At 37.4% G+C, this 22500-nt stretch overlaps 1 protein-coding gene across 1 annotated transcript in view; it reads left to right on the plus strand.

The window, feature by feature from the left end:
* Window positions 1–22500, plus strand: part of LOC115220281 (nuclear pore complex protein Nup205) — a 222260-nt gene that overhangs the window by 7945 nt on the left and 191815 nt on the right. The window contains exons 2-4 of the mRNA XM_029790391.2: window positions 2128–2270; window positions 13533–13704; window positions 20089–20307. Of these exons, the coding sequence (XP_029646251.1) occupies window positions 2128–2270; window positions 13533–13704; window positions 20089–20307 (534 nt within the window). The remainder of the gene's footprint in view (window positions 1–2127; window positions 2271–13532; window positions 13705–20088; window positions 20308–22500) is intronic.

A 22500-nucleotide genomic window follows, 5' to 3' on the forward strand; every position in this document is an offset into this window, starting at 1 on the left:
AGACTCTCTTTATGCCAATTCATTTTCTTTATTCAGCAACATTTCATAGTGGCATCTCCAAACCTCTCTCTTTGCATCCTCATTTAGCGCAAGTGAACCATCATCCATGCGAACACACTTCTCTCCTACCACGTCACGATTTTCTCTCTCACACACTGTCTTGCAACACGAAATACCTCAAGTCTTTCATCCTCACGGCTCAGAACATTGGCAAATTTTTTCTTATCCGCTTCCCCTGTGGCTAAATATAACCTATCTCCTAGTTCCCTTTTGGCTGTCTGATACAATTCCCTGCTACACCGTTCTTCCAGTCCTTCCAAGCCTGTCTCTTTTGTCTAATAGCCCTGTCAACCACAGTGTTCCACTACCATGTTACTCTGGGTCGAGATGGTACTTTGCTCCATCCACAGATCTGGTCAAGTGGCTGTCAGCAGATTGTCCCGTAGGAATCTCAGTTGTCTTCCACATTAAGTGAAGCTATATCCCCTTCTATTTCGTCAGAGTCTTTGAGTAGTATGTCTCTAAATCTCTGTCCATTTGCAGGATCTTTAAGCTTCCAGACCCTTCTCCTCCAAGCTGGTCTTCTTCTGGGCAACCATTTAGCTCTGATCCTGAAGTCGTAACTACTAATCTATGTTGGGGATGGTACATTCTTCGCCTGGGAAGGTTTTGGCATTTATAATCAGCCCTCTTTCCCCTTTTCCTGGCAAGGATGTAGTCAATCTGGCTGGTGTGTCTGCCAGAACGGTAGGTGACTAGGTGAGAGGTGGGTTTCCTGAAGTGGGTATTGCAGACCATAAGGTCATTTGCATCGCAGAACTCCAGCAGCCTGGTTCCCTCCTCATTTCGAGAGCCAAAACCGTAGCCTCCATGGAAGCCCCCGGCATGTCGTCCAACATGTCCATTGAAATCACCTGCCACAAAGAGAAGGTCACTGTCATTTGTCAATGAGGTAGTCCGCAATAGGGTGTCATAGAATTGGTCTTTTTGTCCTTCCGGTAGCCCTGGTTGAGGGGCATATTCCGAGATGATGGTAGCTGTCCTATGGTGAAGAACTAATCTAATTTTAATTACTCTGTCACTTACTCTGACTACCTCGATTATATATATATGTATGTATGTATGTATGTATATATATATAAATATATGTATGTATATATATATGTATATGTATGTATATATATATGTATATGTATGTATATATATATGTATATGTATGTATATATATATGTATGTATATATATATATATATATATGGAAAGATATGATATTGCTGTGGGCTCGCGCCAGGCAAAAAGTTAAAAGTAAGTGAAATTATGGTAAATATAACTAAATTGAAAACCTTTTTCCCCTGGCCATATCGGCAATTCTGAAAACTTTTGGGTGTGAATTTTACATGAGTAGAAGCTCTTTGAAATAATTTTTATCCTGAAAATCACGGGTGCATAAATTACATGTGTATTTACGGTAGTTTGATGATCAATCGTACAGATTAGACACACTCTGGAAAAGTTGGAAAAAATACTCATTAAAATTCGTTTGAAACCCTCAGAATATTTTGGCATCAACTGCACTTGCAAATATTTCAGTTTCATAATCAATAAGAGTCTCCAATTATCATACATACAAAATTTCATCCAAGTCATTCAATAGATCAAAGTTACACAGGTCATTTGAGAACATGAAAGTAGTAGGTATATCACTGTAATTTTCAAATCCAAAAGCCTTACATATACCATAAAATGCATGGAAGGTTCTTTTATATAGAAATGCAAAGTCAAAGAGTAACTGGGGCTATCATTTTGAAATGAAAAATGTTGAGGAAAGCTTAAATTTAGCAGTGCCATAAGTTTGTTAAATGCATGTTACAGAATTTAAATAAATGAAAGTTTTTTCCTTGTTTCATTAAAGAGTTCCTGACTTCCTTTAAAGCAGATTCAAACAAGGGTGATATTATTTATGCGGTTCTGTGTGGTTCAACACTAGTTGACTGAGGTACCATGTGGATTCATAAAAGATATTAAGAGTTAATAATTAAGATCTATTTTTAGGAATGTTACTGTTCATGTTACTCACTGCTGAAATCAATTGGATTCCATTTTTTCAACTGTGGTTGTAAATTTTCAGGTGCTAAACTGTGGACGCCTTTCAAAGAACTTTATGATGTAGTTGATTCAGTGTTATTAAAGAAACAAGTAGAATCAGTTCACGATTTGGAGGTGATGTTAAGACGACATAAACCTGATTTTATGTCACTTTTGAAGGCACCTGTAAGTAATAATTTTTTTTTCTTCTTTTTGCAATATTTTTAGTGAGTGCATTCTTATATTTCAGTTAAGTCATGTGTTTTACACATTGTAAATTATTTTGTAAGCCATGTCTGTATGAAAAAAAAACAAAACATTTTTATGATTAGATTCTTTTAACTACTTTTTGAAAAATTTAGCCCTTTAACATTCAGATTAATCTGTCAAATGAAATGCTCATACACATTATTTTGAATTAATCAGGTTTAAAAAGGGTCTCCCCAATATTTGTTTGTAACTTTAATTTTTTACATACAGGCTTGAAATTTCGTCAGTGGGTGCTTATATATCAGTGGTTCACAGTTATGTAATTTTAGCTAATCTTTCTGATTCAATTTGACTTTTATGGGCAAATAAATTTAATTAACAGGTGTAAAAACAATTACTTTATGGAATAAGCTCTAAAATTGAAATTCTTAATTTATCTTACCTGTTTGATTTGTTTACTAAAATTATCCTAGATGTCAACTGCCAACAATTTTGCCACTTTTCAAGATGAGGTACATTAATTTATAATCGGTACAAGATTTAATTCTTTCTCTATATTTCATTCAAACATTTTCATTGAAAATAAACTACAAAACTTGACTGTGTATTCTTTAATGAGTACATTTATGTGACAGAATGCACTTAATAAAAAAGCTTATTAACAGGTGAAAGACAAAGGTTAATACAGGTGTGTAACATACTGAAGATTAATATGTATTTCTCACTTTTACATATTATTTGTGATAAAATGAAAAGGAATATATGATAGTATTACTATCAAACAACAAAATATAATTATATCATATTTCTGTACTTTGCAAAAAGAACATATAAATGAAGTTTCAACTTGATACCTTTTGCAGTTTTATTTTTTTTCCAACAAACACAGTCTGCAAACTTTTTTCCTTTCATTTATTTCTTCAATTTTATAGAAGTTAATATTTTCTCTGTTGACATCCACCTCAGTTAATTTTGTTTTTCTCCCAGTTCTGTGCTTTCTAGAAGAAAAGCCCTCATGTAACTGAGATGTGATGTCAGCTTTATAGCTTATCATGGCTTCATCTACACAGATCTTTCCCAGGCAGATACAGTTTGTACTTAACACAAAGTAAATCAATAACAGGATGCACTTTATACAGCGGTTCTTAGTTTGGGTCATTAGCAGATTCAGATAAATGTAAATATTGAGATATTTTTGAATACCTCGTTTTTGACATAATGCTAGAGATAGGGTCACCATACCTTATATTGGGATTCCGGTAGTTCTACAGTCAAGGAAGCTGTTTGATACCAAACAGAATGTTTATGGTAAAAAAAGCTTACATCTCTGCAATGTCAGTTGGTTACCATAGTAGATTGGGTCTTCCACGAATAGAAATCATGCACTGAGCATATTTATTCATTATTGTTTGTATTGATTTTGGTATGGATGTGTTGCAACCATTTTGTTTTGAGCCATTTGGGTTTTTTTTTGCATTACTGGTGTTAAAGAAAAATCAGCAAAACTTGGCAATAACCAGTGTTCAATTTACAAATTTTTCTGTAGCATTATTGGTTTGGTCTACAAATGACTTCATACCAATCAGTCAAGTAGCTTTTCTGTAGAATACAGTCTGATGTGCATGTATGTGGCAGCACCATAGTTGCAGATGTAGAAACAGTAACCCATTGGGAATGTGACTTTAACTTCGTAAAGGGTTACTGTGTTGGGTTGAAGAGGACACAAAGTCTTTGTGAAGCAGTCATCAGTGCTATGTTGAGAATGTACACTGGCCAGAAGAGATCTTCACTGATTGTAAGGACTTGAATTCGAAGTGTCTGTGAGGATTCTAGGTATACTTTGGTGTCCTGGTTTTTTTTTTTTTTTTTTTGGTGTTGAAGGAGACAAGACTAGTATGATCTCATTGAAGATATTTTCAAGGTCTGTTCAATTAGTCAGTGCAATAGTTTCATGGAGGTGTGTAGGTTATATGTGGATGGCATTGGAATAGATCCACTTGTCTTTGTTCAACATTATTTATTTAACAATCTGTCAAAGGCTACCTGGGGGATTCAAACCCCAAACATCCTTCAAAGTTCTCTACCCATTTTAGAAGCTTTGTTCTTTGCTGCAAGAGTTGTATGATGTCTATAAGAACTTAGAAACTTCATGCAATTCTCATTAGTAACAACAGAGGTTCTAAAATGGACAGAGAAATTTCAAAAAATTGCTTTGATCCAATAGTAGAACATATATTATGTTTACAGATTTGTTTTCCCCAGGCTGCCATCAACTTTTTGTATAAAAAGCATTTTTCAACCCAATAGTTACATACTTTTATTTATAGCTTTAGTTATTTCAAAATCAGCATATGATTTAAACGGTTTTTCTTTTATGATTGACAGAGGGAGTTGAGTTTAACCGTAGGCATTAATAGGGAAAGACCATTTCTATGACACCCTACTGCAGACCACCTCATTGACGAACGACAGGGACCTTCTCTTTGTGGCTGGTGACTTCAATGGGCATGTTGGACGACATGCTGGGGGCTTCCATGGCGTACATGGAGGCTACAGTTATGGTTCCCGCAATGAGGAGGGAACCAGGCTGCTGGAGTTCTGCGATGCGAATAGTCTTATGGTTTGCAACACTAACTTAAGAAAACCAACAAGCCACCTGGTCACCTACCGATTGGGCTGGCATACTAGCCAAATCGACTACATCCTTGCCAGAAAAAGGGAAAGATGGCTGCTTATAAATGCCAAAACCTTCCCAGGTGAAGAATGTACCCCACAACACAGACTGGTAGTTAGTGACTTTAGGATCAGGACGACTAGAAGACGACCAACATGGAGAAGAAGGGTCTGGAAGCTTAAAGACCCTGCGAATGGACAGAGATTTAGAGACATGTTACTTGAAGCCTTTGACGAAATAGAAGGGGGTATAGCTACACATGGGGTAGAAGACAACTGGATGCTTTTTAAGGGACAACCTGCTGAAAGCCACTGACCAGATCTGTGGCTGGTGCAAAGTCCCCTCAAGACCCAAAATAACGTGGTGGTGGAACAATATTGTTGACAGGGCTATTAGACAAAAGAAACAGGCTTGGAAGGACTGGAAGAACGGTGGTAGCAGGGAAGTGTATCAGACTGCCAGAAAGGAAGCTAGGAGGCAGGTGTCTTTAGCCAGAGGGGAAGCAGATAAGAAAAAATTTGCCAATGTTCTGCGCCGTGAGGATGAAAGACTTGAGGTATTTCGTGTTGCAAGACAGTGTGTGAGAGAGAATCGTGACGTGGTAGGAGAAAAATGTGTTCGCACGGATGACTGTTCACTTGCGCTAAATGAGGATGCAAAGAGAGAGGTTTGGAGACGCCACTATGAAATGTTGCTGAATGAGGAAAATGAATGGGATAAAGAGAGTCTGCCGAATGTTGACCCAACAGAGGGACCAGCAATCCGAGTTGACAGTTCCTTAGTAGTTAAGGCAATTACAAGCATGAAAACTGGGAAAGCCCCAGGCCCATCAGGAATTACTGCAGAGATGCTCAAAATATCTGGTAGTGTCGGCTGTAGCCTAGTCACCCGGTGATAGTTAACCAGGTGATACACGAAGGAGTCATACCCAATGACTGGTGTAGCAGCATAATAGTCAACTGCTACAAAGGTAAAGGTGACGCCCTAGATACAAATAACTACAGGGGTATCAAGCTGCTGGATCTGGTAATGAAGGTTACGGTGAGGGTTATAGCCCAACTAATTAGAGAGAGAGTTAGTTTAGATGAGATGCAGTTTGGGTTCGTGCCAGGGAAAAGTACTACTGATGCTATATTCCTGGTAAGACAGCTGCAAGAGAAATACCTAGCCAAAGATAAGCCCCTGTACCTGTCTTTTGTTGACATGGAGAAAGCCTTCGACAGGGTACCCTGATCCCTTATCTGGTGGTCAATGAAGAAACTAGGGATAGATTAATGGTTAGTGAGAGCTGTACAAGCCATGTACAGGGACGCTGCTAGTAAGGTGAGGGTTGGCAACGAGTACAATGAAGAATTCCGGGTAGAGGTAGGGGTTCACCAAGGCTCAGTCCTCAGTCCCCTCCTATTTATCATAGTTCTCCAGGCAATAACGGAGGAATTCAAGACAGGATGCCCCTGGGGGCTCCTCTATGCTGATGACCTTGCTCTAATTGCTGAGTCACTATCAGAACTGGAGGAGAAGTTTCAGGTGTGGAAGCAAGGATTAGAATCAAAGGGCCTTAGAATCAACCTAGCCAAAACCAAAGTCCTAATAAGTAGGAAGGTAGACCAATCACAAATGCCTTCAGGTAGATGGCTCTGCTCGATCTGTAATAAAGGTGTAGGTAGAAACTCTATAAGGTGCACCAAGTGTAAGCTATGGACATATAAGAGGTGCAGCAATGTCAAAGGAAGGCTAACTAGGAAAATAGTTTTTGTCTGTGGCAGATGCTCAGGAGCAATAAACACTGAAAATGTGCAGAGACCAACTTTTACCACGTTCCAGGGAGAAAAACTAGAAGTAGTTGATAGCTTCCACTACCTAGGTGAGCAAGTCAGTAGCGGGGGTGGGTGTGCTGAAAGTGTAACTGCTAGAGTAAGAATAGCCTGGGCAAAGTTCAGAGAGCTCTTACCCCTGCTGGTGACAAAAGGCCTCTTGCTCAGAGTAAAAGGCAGACTATGATGCATGTGTACATACAGCCATGCTACATGGTAGTGAAACATGGGCTGTGACTGCTGAGGATATGCGTAAGCTCGCAAGAAATGAAGCCAGTATGCTCCGATGGATGTGTAATGTCAGTGTTCATAATCGACAGTGTAAATACCTTGAGAGAAAAGTTGGACCTAAGAAGCATCAGTTGTGGTGTGCAAGAGAGACGTTTGCGCTGGTATGGTCATGTGATGAGAATGGCTGAAGATAGTTGTGTGCAAAAGTGCCACACCCTAGCAGTTGAGGGAACCTGTGGAAGAGGTAGACCCAGGAAAACCTGGGACGAGGTGGTGAAGCATGATCTTCGAACTTTAGGAAATGACTAGAAATGACTTCACCAAGGAAATGACTAGAGACCGAGACCTGTGCGTGAGAAGACCCGGCAAGACTAGTGAGACCATAACCCGTGGCCTCTACCTGGTATGTAGCCAGTCGACTTATACATACCTTTCCTCCTTGGGACACAAAACTCCACTTGTGAAGACCCGTTGAGGCAAGTGAAAATCAAAATCAAAATCAAACCAAATCAAATCAGATATCAGAAAGCAGAACCAAAATCGAAGTTGATCAACATCAATGGAAATTGCAGCTGTGATACCAGTGCCGGTGACAAGTAAGCGTTCCATCCAATCGTGGCCGTTGCCAGCGCCGCCCCGAATGGCCTCCGTGCCGGTGGCACGTAAAAAGCACCATCCGTCCGTGGCCGTTTGCCAGCTCCGTCTGACACCTGTGCGGGTGGCACGTAAAAAGCACCCACTACACTCACGGAGTGGTTGGCGTTAGGAAGGGCATCCAGCCGTAGAAACACTGCCAGATCAGACTTCTGGCTGCACAGACCCCAGTTGACCCGTCCAACCCATGCTAGCATGGAAAGCGGATGCTAAATGATGATGATATATATATATATAATATATATATATATATATATATATATTATATATATATATTATATATATATATATTGATCTATAAAAGGCAGATTTTCTCTGTGTGTATGTATTGAAAATTCATACATTTACACAATTCCAAATTTTGTTGATGAAAAAATCGGAATTAATATTCTAAATACCATAACTTAGATCATGGGGGCATTTTTACGGTCAAAGTAACTCCCAGTTATGAATAAAATCAATAAAACTACATACATAACCATTTCCCCTTCTAATACAATGTGATTTGCTCTTACTATTACCAATCCTTTAAACTGCTACTTACTCTCATGAACATTTGCAAATGATCAAGAAAAAAGACAGAAAGAAAGGAAGGAGAAACAGTGAGAGTGAAATGAACAGACAGACTACCAATCAATCTTATGCAAATACACACATATATGTACCTATGGTTACCAATGGCCTCATTCTAATTGGCGGGAATTGTAAGTTCACTTCCCATTTCTAATACCGTCTTTCACCAAGATAACAAAAAGAAAATAAATAGCAACACATCTTTTTCAAATACGATCAACAGTCAAACTTTTAACCCCTACAAACTGAGTTTTTTGTAAATCTTTTTTAAAACACATTTACTTAGTACCATAAATATGAACAGAGAATACATACACATACATACAAATACCTGTCAATCTTTTTCAAATACAATCGACAGTCAAACATTTACTCCCTACAAACTGAGTTTTTTCAAAATCTTTTTTAGAACACATTTACTTACTACCATATATATAGAGACAGAATACACACTAATACATACATACAAATACCTCTCAGTTTATTTATTTATTTGCTGTTTCTTATCACCCTTTCCCTGTTTCAATTTTATGCATACTTTCCAAGACAATTTCTCTGCACAAATAATTTTCACATCGACAGTCAAACATTTATTCCCTACAAATTGTGAGTTTTTTCAAAATCTTTCTTAAAACACATTTACTTACTACCATAGGCTTAGGAGTGGCATAGGCTTAGGAGTAAGTAGCTTGCTTACCGACAAAACGGTTCCGGGTTCAGTCCCACAGAGTGGTACCTTTGGTAAGTGTCTTCTACTATAGCCTCAGGCCAACCAAAGCCTTGTGAGTGGATTTGGTAGACGGAAACTGAAAGAAGCCCGTTGTATACATGTATATATATATATATGTATGTATGTGTATATGTTTGTGTGTCTGTGTTTGTCCCCCCAACATCGCTTGACAACTGATGCTGGTGTGTTTACGTCCCCATAACTTAGTGGTTCAGAAAAAGAGACCGATAGAATAAGTACTACGCTTACAAACAATGTCTTGCGGTCGCTATACACAACTAAAGGCCACAGAAACAAGTAACAGAGTAATATATATAGACAGAGAATACACACTCATATATACATACATACATACATACACACTAATACCTGTCAATCTTTTTCAAATACGTTCGACAGTCAAACATTTATTCCCTACAAACTGAATTTTTCGAAATATATCTTTTTAAAACACATTTACTTACTACTGTATATATATATATATACAGGCAATACACACTAATACATACATACATACAAATACACACACATACAAATACCTATCAGTTTATTTATTTGCCATTTCTTATCACCCTTTCCCCTCTTCAATTTTATGCATACTTTCCAAGACAATTTCTCCATACAAGTAACTTTCACCCTTTGCTGCCGTCAGCATGATATTGCCAGGGTTTTCAGGCAGAAGCTGGCTAAGCTAATTGATTTAATCAAAAAAGGGCAGGTTTTTGGGCCTGTTAACTGCCACATGTATACTGTTGAGTGGCAGAAGACAGTGTTGCCACATGCGCACATTTTGCTTTGGTTGGTCACCAAAATAGACCCTACAGTTCTAGATGACATCATCACAGCAGAAATCCTGGACACCACTGTTGACCAGCAGCGGTATGACATTGTGAAGTCACACATGGTGCATGGTCCATGCGGTCCCGGCGACGGATATCCACTGTACAGACAAAGGCGGCCTGAGAATAGGGGATTCACTATGACGTTATGGAGTCATCAACTTGACAATAGAGGGGTGGTTCTATACTGTCCATTTCTGATGAAAATTTTCAATGCTCATATAAATGTGGAGTTCTGTCATTCAGTGAAATCAATTAAGTACATATGTAAATATGTTAACAAAGGTACTCATGCTGCCATGTTCGGCCTTCAAAAGGACAATAGCATGGGCAAAGTGTTGCAGTACTTGCCAGGTTGATATATCAGCAGTGGTGAAGCTTTTCGGTGGATATTCGGGTTTTCGCTTCAGCAGAGGAACCCCGCCATCATACAACTAGCGTTTCATTTGGAAAACGGCCAGTGGGCTGACTTTACTGAACAGACTGATGCATAATTGGTGGCCAATCCAAAAGGAACAACTTTGGTTTCTTTAGGCTTTGTCAACTTGACACATTTGCCAAAACACTTTCATACCCTCAGGTCCCGTCCTACTATGTGTGATCAAAGAACACTTGGGTGTATAGGAAGTCAGGTCAGGATGTTCAAGGACATCCCGGTGCCAAGTTAAACAGTTGTCTAGGAAGAATCTACACTGTACCTCCCAACCAGCATGTGCATTTTCACATGCACCTTCTCCTCCGTGATGTTTTTGGCCCACAAAGCTTTCGAGACATAAGAACTGTTGATGGTGAATTATGCGACACTTTACAGGAAGCCTGCTTCATGCGTGGACTTTTTGAGGGTGATTCACAATAGGGCGCCACTATGGTGGAGGGCATTTTGTTAAAATCCCCTAAAAGACTAAGATTGCTTTTCGCTATTCTACTCTTATGGTGCAACTTGGGTGATCCCGTCTCTTTATGGTTTACCTACAAAGATTGCATGTCTGAAGATTTCCTGCGTCAGGCTCAGTTGCTAAATCCATCAGTGGAGGTTGGGTACACTGACCTCATTTACAACAGGGTGCTGCTTGAAATCAATGATACTGTCCTCAATATGGGCGGTAGTGCGTTGGTGTATGGCCTACCTACAAACCAGGAAGGCACAAACACACTGTCTTCGGATTTGCTGCAAGACACGTTATAATGTTGATGAGCTTTCCCAGTACATAGCGGAGAATGAGCCAAACTCCTTCCACAACAGTAGTTCGCTTACAATTCCATTATTAATTCTGTCTGGGACAAAGCTGGGGGGATTTTTTTCCTTGACGCTCCGACATTTGGTGAGTAGATGCTATTGTTGTATATTTTCAAACTTACCTGTATATACTTACCCATGATTAATCCCCCTCTTTCCTCCATAGGGCATCTATTCTGTTTTCACGTCCGCTGCCGAACGTTTTACACACCCTTCCAGGACTACCTACCAAATTGCTACAATTGTGAGAACGATAACACAGCCATTTCAGGGCCACCTCACATTCTATTGTTACCCACCCCCTGAGAGTGCTGTAATGCTCTTTGCAGGGCTTTCTATCCAGCTGCAAATCAGTTGGTTGGCCATAAACTTATATCAATCTTTGCCTCGATAATCATTATTGAGTAGAATCATTAAGAGTACTTTAAAGCAATTAAGCCCCGAGCAACGCCAGCACTTCTGCTAGTGTATATATATATTATATTATATTATGTATATGTGTGTGTATGTATATATATATATATATATATATATATATATATATATATATATATATACACACATATAAATTCTTGTTTGTGCTAGATCTGAAGTTGGAAAAGACCTAAATGAAACTCAGTCTTGTCCAAAATACCAGTGCATGCTACTTCTGCGAAAACAGATACCATCAACAAACACTTTGTCCTGCTTGTGAAATAGAATGGGATCTCTGCCACCAAGTCAGTCATTTTGAGGTTTGCTTCTCTTAAAAACAGAAAGAAAAAAGAAACTAGGGTTACATTCCCAGTAACAAAGTAGCCACTGAATAAAGAAAGGAATGTTATTGAGTTCATTATGTCATCTATGGTTGACTGTACTAAATCAAGATTATTGCTGGTGCTGTACAAAAGGAAGCACCTCAGCAGCAGAAATTATTAACATTGAGTTATTTGATTATGAGCTACATTAGAGTCTGGAGCAACTTTGTCTTTCAAAAGAGAGAATCATTTATGGCAATATCCAAGTCCCTTTGCTATTAGAGGAATGCACAGTGCAGGTTGTAATTGTATATGGTAAGGCTATTGGGAAAAATGCATACTGATATCAAATTACAAATCTTACCTGAATACATGGAATCTGTTATTCTTGACACTGGGTTTTAATAGCTTGAATTCTGGAACTGTGCAAATAAGTATTTAATACAATTCTTTAAGTTTGACCTTGATGCAACCTGTTTCTTGTTTTGAATTCATTCATCCTGAAGCCAACCCATCCATTTGTTGCATGAAACTGAATTCTCTCTAAATATGGGTGAGAATTATTCATTGGGATGGAACAATTCCCAAAATTATCCAACAAAGTTGTTCCTGGTGGTATTTACATGTGCACATGGCCAAGTAATAGATTACATCTGAACTGTGAATTTTATATTTCACTTGTGTATCCCAAGCCAAGGATTGCTGAAATTGCCAAAAAGCTAGTCTATACTAGACTCAAACAGAAAATCATTTTTGAGAAAACCATTGTAAGACTCTCTTTATTACTTAGATTGGTTCAGCTTCTTTCAAAAAATAATCTCACATGGTCAAACTCTTTTTCTCTAAACAGAGAAGAAATGGATGTTTGTGAATCTCTCAGTATTATACTGTATTAGTGAAAGTAAAATGTTTCTACTGAAATTTATTTCATGGCTGTTATTTTATTAATATTTCTTCAATAATTTTGGGTTGGTTTGAAACTGTCAAGTTCTAAATGTCTGTTAAACTTCTCAATTCATTCTACAATTAAATCATGGCTTTCAGCATTATGAATGGCATAAATGTGAAGATTGAGAATGCCTTCAGAAAATATTTTGCCTGATCTTAAACCCTTCGTTGTTTGTACTCTTGTTCCTGAATTGTCTCATATTTGTATTCCTTTTCTTGAAATATTTTTCTCTTCGTTATTGCAGATATCAGTCAGTAAGTTCCATGTAAAATCTGCATTGGAAACAGTGCTAAAAAGAGCATCATTGTAGATGTTCACCATTTCATTTGAAACAGTTTCTGGCCTATAATAAAATGCATTTGGGGAGTTTCATAACAATAAAATGTGATCTTTCTCAGTAATTTCTCTGATAATTTCAGTTATTGTATTCAGTGAACCAGCAGATTAAACATCATTTATGTAATCGAGCTTTGCAAACTTTGTCATCAGTTATGAATGCAGAGAAAAAACTTAGCATTGTAATTTAGCAGGCAGCTTTTGTTTCAGTTAAATATCCTATTTTGTCATTTCTGTCACTTTTTTAAAGATTTTATACTTTTCCATATTTTGTTACTTATATTGCAACTTTTCTTCTTGTGATTATCTGGTTTCCTCTTTTTAGTTTTATTAACTGATTCGTTATCGTGTTTCATTACCATGCTATTCATCCACTATATTGCATGTTGCCTACTTTTTATGCTGTATGATTTTCAAAACTTGGCATGCTGACATCACAACAAATTATATTTTATATTTCAAAGGAAAAGAACAGTGTACAGAGAGAGCTGGTGAAGAAAGCCACAAAAGAGGGTTTGCCTGTCTATTCAGAGCAAAGAACTCAAATTCTTTCTCAAGATGTCATTGATGAATCATTACTTTTAAGCGATCTCCATAACATCAATGAATTTGCTGCAGTTGAGTTCATTCTCTCAGGTAATGGGCATTTCACATTGATATAACATATATGTTTTTTAGATGTCTCTGATTAATAAACTAATACTTGGAATATATGTGTGGGTGTGTGTGAGCATGCACAAGTGCATTCATTGATCTTTTCGCATTTTTTTTTCTTAAAATTTCTGTTAGAAAGAATAACCTTCCAATGAAGAAATAAGTTTGTTGTTTTTTAATGTTTGGTTTTCCATGTTAACATAGGCTGAACTTGTGTCCAAATATGGCATACCACCAAGTTACTTGATCTTGTCGTTTTTGTATGTGAGAAACTAATCCCCCGGCAGAAGAATATCCTTTGCTATTTGCGAGTGTTTATCTTTTATCTTTTACTTGTTTCAGTCATAGGACTGCTGCCTTGCTGAAACACCACCTTCAAGGGTTTCGTTGAACAAGCCGAGCCTGAATAGTGTTTCTCCAAGTCAGGTACTTATTCTCTTGGTCCATAACTGCTAAGTTATGGGGATTTAAACAGACCAACACGGGTTGTCTAGGTGGGGGGCAAACACACACACACACACACACACAATCACAGCACAACAACTGGCTTTTACAGTTTCCACCTACGAAATTCACTCACAGGGCATGGGTCAGCCTAGGGCTATAATTGAGTATGGTTACCTAGGTTGCCATGCAGTGGCACTGAACCTGAGACCATGCAAAGCAAGCTTCTTAACCATATAACCATGCCTCTCTCTCTCTCTTGACAGCATTCACCCGGGGTGGGTTGAGCTGGCTTCTTTAATCCTCAATGCTACATCTCTCACAAACGCCGACCAGGCCCGCGTGATCTCCAACCACCCCGTATTCCAGCAGTTAATGCCATAGACATGGGGGCCTAGGTTGGGTTCCAGATCAGCCTTGACTGTCATCAGCCAGGTTTTTCGTTGTCCACCACATCACTTTCACTAACCCTGAAGGGGAGCTGGGGCAATTACTTCGTAGATGAATTCTCCTAGTTGACGACGGAGGGCATGACCCAGCCAATGCAGACGTCTCATGTGGATGACTTGTCGGAGGGAGGTGATTCTGCACTGGTGTTGCACCGAATTGTTGGAGACAAAGCGATGCCATCGGACATGAAGGATGCGGCGTAGACAGAGGTGATCGAAGGATTCTAGTCGCTTAATATCTTCCACCCTCATTGGCCATGACTCGCTGCTGTAAAGGAGAATCGTTCGCACTAGTGCTTGGTAGGTCCGTACTTTGGTGGTGCGTCGGATCTCAGATCTTGACCAGAGTCTTGCACTGAGTCGGTTGAAGGCTTGGCGAGCGAGGTTGATTTGTGTTTTAATGTCTGCCTCACCTTGACATTAAAAATATATAACCATACCTGCACCTATATGACTACTTGTGTCTATGTGAGATTATTGTAAATATTTTTTGTAATTTACTCTAATGCTGTAATAGTTTATAATCTGTACTGACCTGACATGTAGAGTTGTGATTAAATTTCATCCCAGTTTTTTTTTTGGAAGGTTAAAAGCTTTTTCATTTTTTCTGTTATTCTTAATCCTTTTTTTACTATATCTCTAACTAAAATGCACCCCTTTTAAGTTTCAATTATATTCTAAAATAATCATGAATTTAAACTGGTTTCATAGACATATTAATGCAATTTTTGGAACATAATTGAAGAAAAGCTTCTTAATCAATTCTGTTGCATAACTGAAAGTGATTCTAATTACAGGTAAATACAGGTAAATTCAACAAAATATAAACATATTTAAATTTTGTTTAAACATCACCATAGAAAATGAGTCATCAGTTAATATTCAGTTGGGTATGCAACAAAATTTTAATATAGAAGAATTGTGCACATCACAGTTGAATTTAATGCACATAAGAACACGAGTACCATAAAGGTAAAATAAAATGAAATACTGGAATTTGTTTTTGAAGAAAACTAGAAAATGAAATACTGTAAAAACCCATCTAATTTACGCACTTTTTTTGCACAAAAATAAAGGATTCATTGATACTAATGTATATTTCTGTTTTTTGCTATGGCAAATTTAATTTTTCTATATTCCCCCGTACATATTTGCCTTGTTTGTTAGTTCTTCATGTAGATACAATTACCATTTTCTTTACAAACTACATACAAGCCCATTTTTTGCTCTTCTTGGGTGCAAATGTTAGATCTTCGGATGTTTTTCCATGCTGTTTAACACATTGGAATGATTTCGGATTAGTTTCCAATATGTTTCATCTTGCCATCAGTTTATTGTGTAGCACCTAGAATTCAACCAATGTTTAGCATATGCGTTAAATTTGACTGGTGACTGCTATTGCTGCTGCTATCTGCGGTTGTTTTCAGCATAAGCGGTGGCAAGAAAGAGGGCTTGCTAAGAAATAGAAGAGGGGGAGAAATTTCCCTCAAGGGAACCACTGAGAGAGTTTATTTTAATTTTATATATACTTATTTTATTAGGTGAGTGGATATAATTAATTTTTTTTTTCTATTTTGGTTGTCCTAGTATCTGCAAGTAGATGCAGATAAATTTATTTCACTCTGATTTGGAACTTGTCAGTGTATTGCAACTTGGGATAAAACTGCATAGTCATTTAAAACATTTAGGAACTATATAAACAATCAACTTTCTTTTCTTTTCTTTTTCATTTTGTGGGTTCTCCTGGCATATATTGTTGGAAACATACTCTACCTTTATACCCCACCATGCCCTCATTGACAGATAGGTACCAGGGTTGTAAAATGTTTTGTATGCATTTTGAACGCAGTTGATGAGGGGTCTTACTTTAAATAAGGGGTCGAAGTTTGGTTCTCCACATACTGGGGTACTGCTAGTGTCTCTCACATGTTAATATTGTTTTAATTTTACAAATCATGTCCTTGTCTTAATATTGGAAATCTATTGGTCTCCAAAAGGTTCATCATTACTCCAGTAATTTGTAATTCTGGGTAACTTCCTTATACTCATGATAATATTTATGGCAAAAATATTTACTGGAAAAATTTTTTTAAAAAATAGTCTAATGGCTTTGATTCATGAAAATGACTGTGAATAGATTCTCTTCTGAGAAATTATTTACAAAAGTTGTTTTTAAATTCTTACTCCATTCTGGTATAGATTTGCTCTCACAGTTGCTATCGGTGTTCTCTTCAGAATAGCTGATTTCAATTTCAGTTTGGGATATCAAAATATCTGATTCATTTTTGTACAGCTCGTGGTTTCCTTGTTCACTTATACATTTGTTCGATTTCTCCATATCTTCCATTGAAAAACTCTTAAATTTAGATTCACTGCTTGATAGCATGAAGTTGTTATCTATTTTGAAAGTTGAAAATAATCACCAAAGAAAACGTGGAAGAAAAATTCTAAAATTTGCAGAGCTCAGATATTATTTCAAATAATGTTGGATATTGTTACTTGACTATTTACAAAGTGAAACTGTATTTTCACAAATGAACTGAAGAGATGTATGCTGAAATTCACATTTAAATATGAATGGGTTCACCTGGCCATCTATTGCCAGGTTGATCTTCTGAACCAAAAATCTGTTCAGCTGTCTACAACCAGGTTGGTATCGAAAAGGTTAAATTGTAAATAAATTCTTATCTTTTTGTCATAATTTCCCTGATGTTATGCAGTATTTTAGTTGACTATATCTTATATTCACTTTAAGAGCTTTGTAAAACATCATTAGTTGGTTAAATAGCATGGTGTAGTCCACAGATACATGGTTCCATTTGTGCTATATTTCCAACAAGTGGAAGACCACTCTATGCACTTCAACCTGCAGTGGTTTACCATATGGAGTGCAGTGTAGCAGTAAGGGTATTTTTTTTTATTATCCAATCTGTCTTTGTATGTCTGTTGGTTTTGGTTTGGCAGGTTCTCAGTACTGGTAGTCAAGGTGGACTTAATTAGAGTGAAACAGCAGTTTCTAGCGAAATGTTTTGGGCGGAATTAAGTTTTTTGATATTGCTACTAGTTTTCTGTGTGTGTATTTTTTTTTTGGTTGCTCAGGATTGAGTGGAGAGATATTGTTGTTAAGAAGGTACTGTAGTAGCTTGTTGTTGGTACAAGTAGTAGCAAGACTATGGAGGTTGGGGCTTGCAAAAAAATGCCTCTTCAGTGTCTAGGTGGAGTTTCATTTTGGGCTTGGTTGGGTACCTCTGTGGTTTTTCAGTGAGTAGAGTTAGTGCTAAATTTCATTTTACTGCCATAAAATTTAACAGTGTAACTGATAATGTGTTCTTGGATTACATTATGCTAGAGAAAAAAGCGGTTTGTGTATATATTCAAAATAAAATTGATTAGGATAAAGTGGGCCTTTTGTATGGCATAGCAGCCTTTACCGTACCAAGTTAATTACATTCAGTCCTTTCTGGTTATGTTGATGAAATTTGGTTGTAGTCAATCTAGTACAAAATAGTAAATCAAGCTGTAAGGTTATCTTTGAAATTTAACTTAATGTTATAAAATTTGTTCAATCTTACTGCATCTATATCTATATATATGCAGATATACTCACATCAGTGTGTATTTTAACTTTATTCTAGATGAAGGTGTACAAGGAATCAAAATCTTAAAAGCTACCTGTATTAGGTTCATCAAAATTTTTTTACAAGTTTTATTTTCCATATGACCTTGGTGATATTTACAAAATGTCATCAAATGCTTCATTTGTTCACGTAATGTTTTTCTATTTCATATTGACTTTTATTGACATCAGATATACTCACTTTGTTGTCTAAAGTAAATATTATCATTCATTATTTTCAGTATCCTAGGAGAAAAACCTTTGTCTTTGCAACTTTTAGCATGTGTTGCTTTTGAAGAGATGTTTAGAGAGTGGGGAAATCACTGAATTTAGCTGTTTTATAACATATATTGTATCCCAAAATTGTTAACATTTGTAAGATAGTGTTTGATTTGTTAATATAAGAAATTTTACATCACAACTAAATATATAAGCCAATAATATAAGTGACATCTTAATTTTCTTGAAATAATTTGCGTCTTCTCAAGTTAAAAGTTGAACTCCTTGGATATTTTGCATATTTTAACAATTTCATTATAAAAATTGAACTTATAGTTTACAAATTTAAATTTGTTGCCTCCATTTTTGGGAGGCTAAATTTCTGCAGTAATCATGTGTAGAAATGTGAATCTATGGCCCAGTTGTCGAATTTTAAAATTAAATATTAGTTTTCCTGAGGACAATCTGTTTTTAATTTATGTTATGTCCACAAAACTACATTTTATATTCTCAGTCACAGTCTCTGCAATTACATATACAATCATTCTAAATACTGAGAGACATCTGCAACATTCCATAACTCTATTACAAAAATGATATCTTTCCCACTCAGCCTTGATAAACAACACAAAAAAACCCATAAAACTAATAGTTTCTCATCATCATCTGTCTGTTTTCCATGCTGGCATGTGTTGGATGGTTTGACTGAAAATTGGCAAGCTGGGGAACTACACTAGGGTTCACTCTGGTTTGGCATGGTTTATACAGCTGGATGCTAATGCCAACCACTCAAAGAGTATAGCTGGTGCTTTTTACTTACCTCTGACATGACACTGGCATTGGCCATGCCACTGGCATGGGTGCCAACTAATTGGCACTGGCATTGGCTACGGCTGTGATTTCACCTGGTTTGACAGGTCTTCTCAAGCACAGCATATTGCCCAATGTTTGAGGGGTGATTTTGCATGCCAGTTACATGACCCTGGCATTGGCCATGACTGCAGTTTCATTTGCCTTGACAGGTCTTCTCAAGCACAGCATATTGCCAAGGGTCTCGGTCACTTGTCATTGCCTCCATGAAGTCCAACATTCAAAGATCATGCTTCACCAACTTGTTCCATGTCTTCCTGGGTCTACCTTTTCCATAGGTTTCCTACACCGTTAGAGTGTGGCACTTCTTCGCACAGCTGTCCTCTCTCGCATCAGTAACAGTAGTTCTGTTTTGTCTTTGATGGTGTGTACTTTGGTACAATGTTTAGCGTTCATTAGCCTTAAACACTATTCAGTTACACATCACTAACAATGAGTACAGAGGAGGAATAATGACTGTGTTCCCATTGAATATGATGCATGTCTCCACTGTGGTCATCGTCAGATCCTACTGAAGAATGAGAAAAAAAAAAAAAGGTTATCTAGAAAGTTGGTTACATTATATCTCATATTGCAGTTTGCAGTATGGTTCACTAGGTAAGAAGCCTGTGGATTCCTAAATCACAGTTAGTCACAGTTTACATGGCTCTTTAGTGCTCAGTTGGGGCTATCTATTGTCTATTTCATCAACTTCTGTACCATAATTACAATTAATTAACTATTAAATTTGAAAGAAATTTATTGGTGTCTCTGTACATTGTTTTAAAGGTCAGAACCAGCAACCAAATTATCCAGGACTTAGTCGAGGCTTAGTGGCTGTTCTTCTCTATTATGATGGACGTAGAGCCCTGTGCAGTTCTTTGCGTGTCCTGCTTCAAGCACGTGAAGGACGGATGTGGACCATGGGGAATGATCAAGAAATCACAGACCTTGTTATGAAATATACAGACAACCTCATAGAAAATGGACTTGTCAACAAAATATTAGGTAGGTTTAATTTTATTTGTTGAAAATTTCTTTTTCCAAACTGTGGTGATTGTTGATTAGTTTTTTACCTTTCTTCAGAGATGTTCAAAAACTTTTGAAATAAACTTTCTGTGAGTATACTTTGGGGAAACAGATTTGTATTCATTGGCAGACACCATTATTTATGTGTAAAACACTGAGAGAGAGGCCTTTTGTTACCAACATCGGTAATAATTCTCTGAATTTTCTTCAACCAGTTCTTATTCTAGCAACTATATTTTCAGAACATCCCCCTCCACTATAATTAGGTCACCTAGATAACAGAAACTACTACTTCTAGGGAACCTCCAGGGCATTCCAAAACATGTTTCCCATGTACTCTTACTATTTATTGCTCCTGCTTCTCTGCCATAAAAAAAATTCTACTTTCTCTGTTAACCTTCCTGTGATTCCACTGTTATGTGTCCATAGTTTGCACTGAGTAGACTGCATGGAATTTCTACCTACACTGTCTACATATAGTACTGGGCCCTTCACTTGAAGGGATTGATGCCCTGTCTGTTTTTCTGATAAGTAGAACTTTGGTTTTGCTAAATTAACTTTGATTCCCGGTTTTGCTTCCACACCTAGAATTTCATTTCTAATTGTACTCTGGTTGCAGCGATAATTACAAGATGATCAGCATAGAGTTCCCATGGGCAACCAGTCTTAAATTGCTCTGTTATGGCTGGGAAGACTATGATAAATTGGAGGGGACTGATAACCGAACCCTGACGAATTCCTACCTGAGTTATGACTTTCATAACCTGATCTGGTAATTTGATACCTCTGTAATTCTCTCTAAGGTAAATCCTTTGATGCTACTGCAATACTTGTTGGTCTGATACCTTCTGTACAACCTGGTTAACTATATGGGTAACTAGGGTGTATCCTATCCCTCCACATCTATAACACTGCTGTCAACAACAATGGCTGGATCCCCGGTTAGGTTCACATTTAGGAAGACACGCTTTTTATCATTCATTCTACACATTTAGTAGCTTTCATAAATGCATCTTGTCTGATACACTGCCTTGCAATCCAGAACACTATGCTTTGTTCCTCACACTGTAGAGCATGGGCAATCCTCTTCTTTTCTGCTTTCCTAAATAGACCTGTCTCCTAGCCTCTCTTCTGGGTATCTGGTAAAGTTCTCTGCTATCCAAATTCTTCCAAACTTTCTAAGCCTGTGTCTTCACTTTCTTGCACAGACTTATCTCATTAACATCATCAGTATTTTATTGTCCACTTTCCCATGGCATTGGATGGACAGAATTTCTTGAAATGGCTTTTCCACAGCCAGATGCACTTCTTGTTGCTAACCCTCACCTATTTCCAAGTTAGGTAAAATTTTCCTCATGACTAGACATGTTGTCAAAGAATATTGGAATTGGAGGACATGGCATGTGCTACGGTGACAAGTTTATAATCCAAGAAGACAGTAAAACACTCTGGCGCAATGTGTTTCTTTCAGCTTCCATCTACCAAATCTATTCACAAGGCTTTAATTGTCCTGGAATTATAGTAGAAGATACTTGCCCAAGGTGCCATGCAGTGGAATTGAACCCAGAACCATATATTGTTGAAAGCAAACTTCTTGCTACAAAGCCCCACCTGCACCTGTGTGTGTGTGTTATGAAGGTTGGTAGGGTAAAATTCCAGTTGTTTCTTCTTGAAACATCTGCTTATTCCATTATTACAATCTAGTGTGTAGTTGTTGTTGTATAGATGCAAAATACATATTTTTTAATATCCTGGTGTTGGATAAATAATTTAACAAAGCAGAGGGAATGAAATATTCACATGATGCACCATGATTACTGTTACACGAGGTTAAACACTCTCACTCACGGCTCACAGTGAACTGCTTACCCAGAATTGCTGACAGTTTTTTTATTTTATAGCAATGTGTCATTCCACTTTTAGTCACTTGGTGGGTTGTTGGAATCCTTCCACAGCATCTCTCCTTTTGAGAGTTAGCCTCCCCTAGCTTCTCCCTTTTTTGAGAATTAAACTCAGTCCAGGGTTTTATATCTCTTATGATTAGTGTTTAATTCCAGTGTTTCTGTTCTTTTCTGTTTTCTGGTGCCGGAATGTGTAGTTTCAAATTGTTTGGATGTTGGTACCTCAAATGTATTGTATAATACTTCCATGGGGATTTCATTTTATGTGACT

This window comes from Octopus sinensis, linkage group LG16, assembly GCF_006345805.1.
Source record: "Octopus sinensis linkage group LG16, ASM634580v1, whole genome shotgun sequence".
Classification (NCBI taxonomy): domain Eukaryota; kingdom Metazoa; phylum Mollusca; class Cephalopoda; order Octopoda; family Octopodidae; genus Octopus; species Octopus sinensis.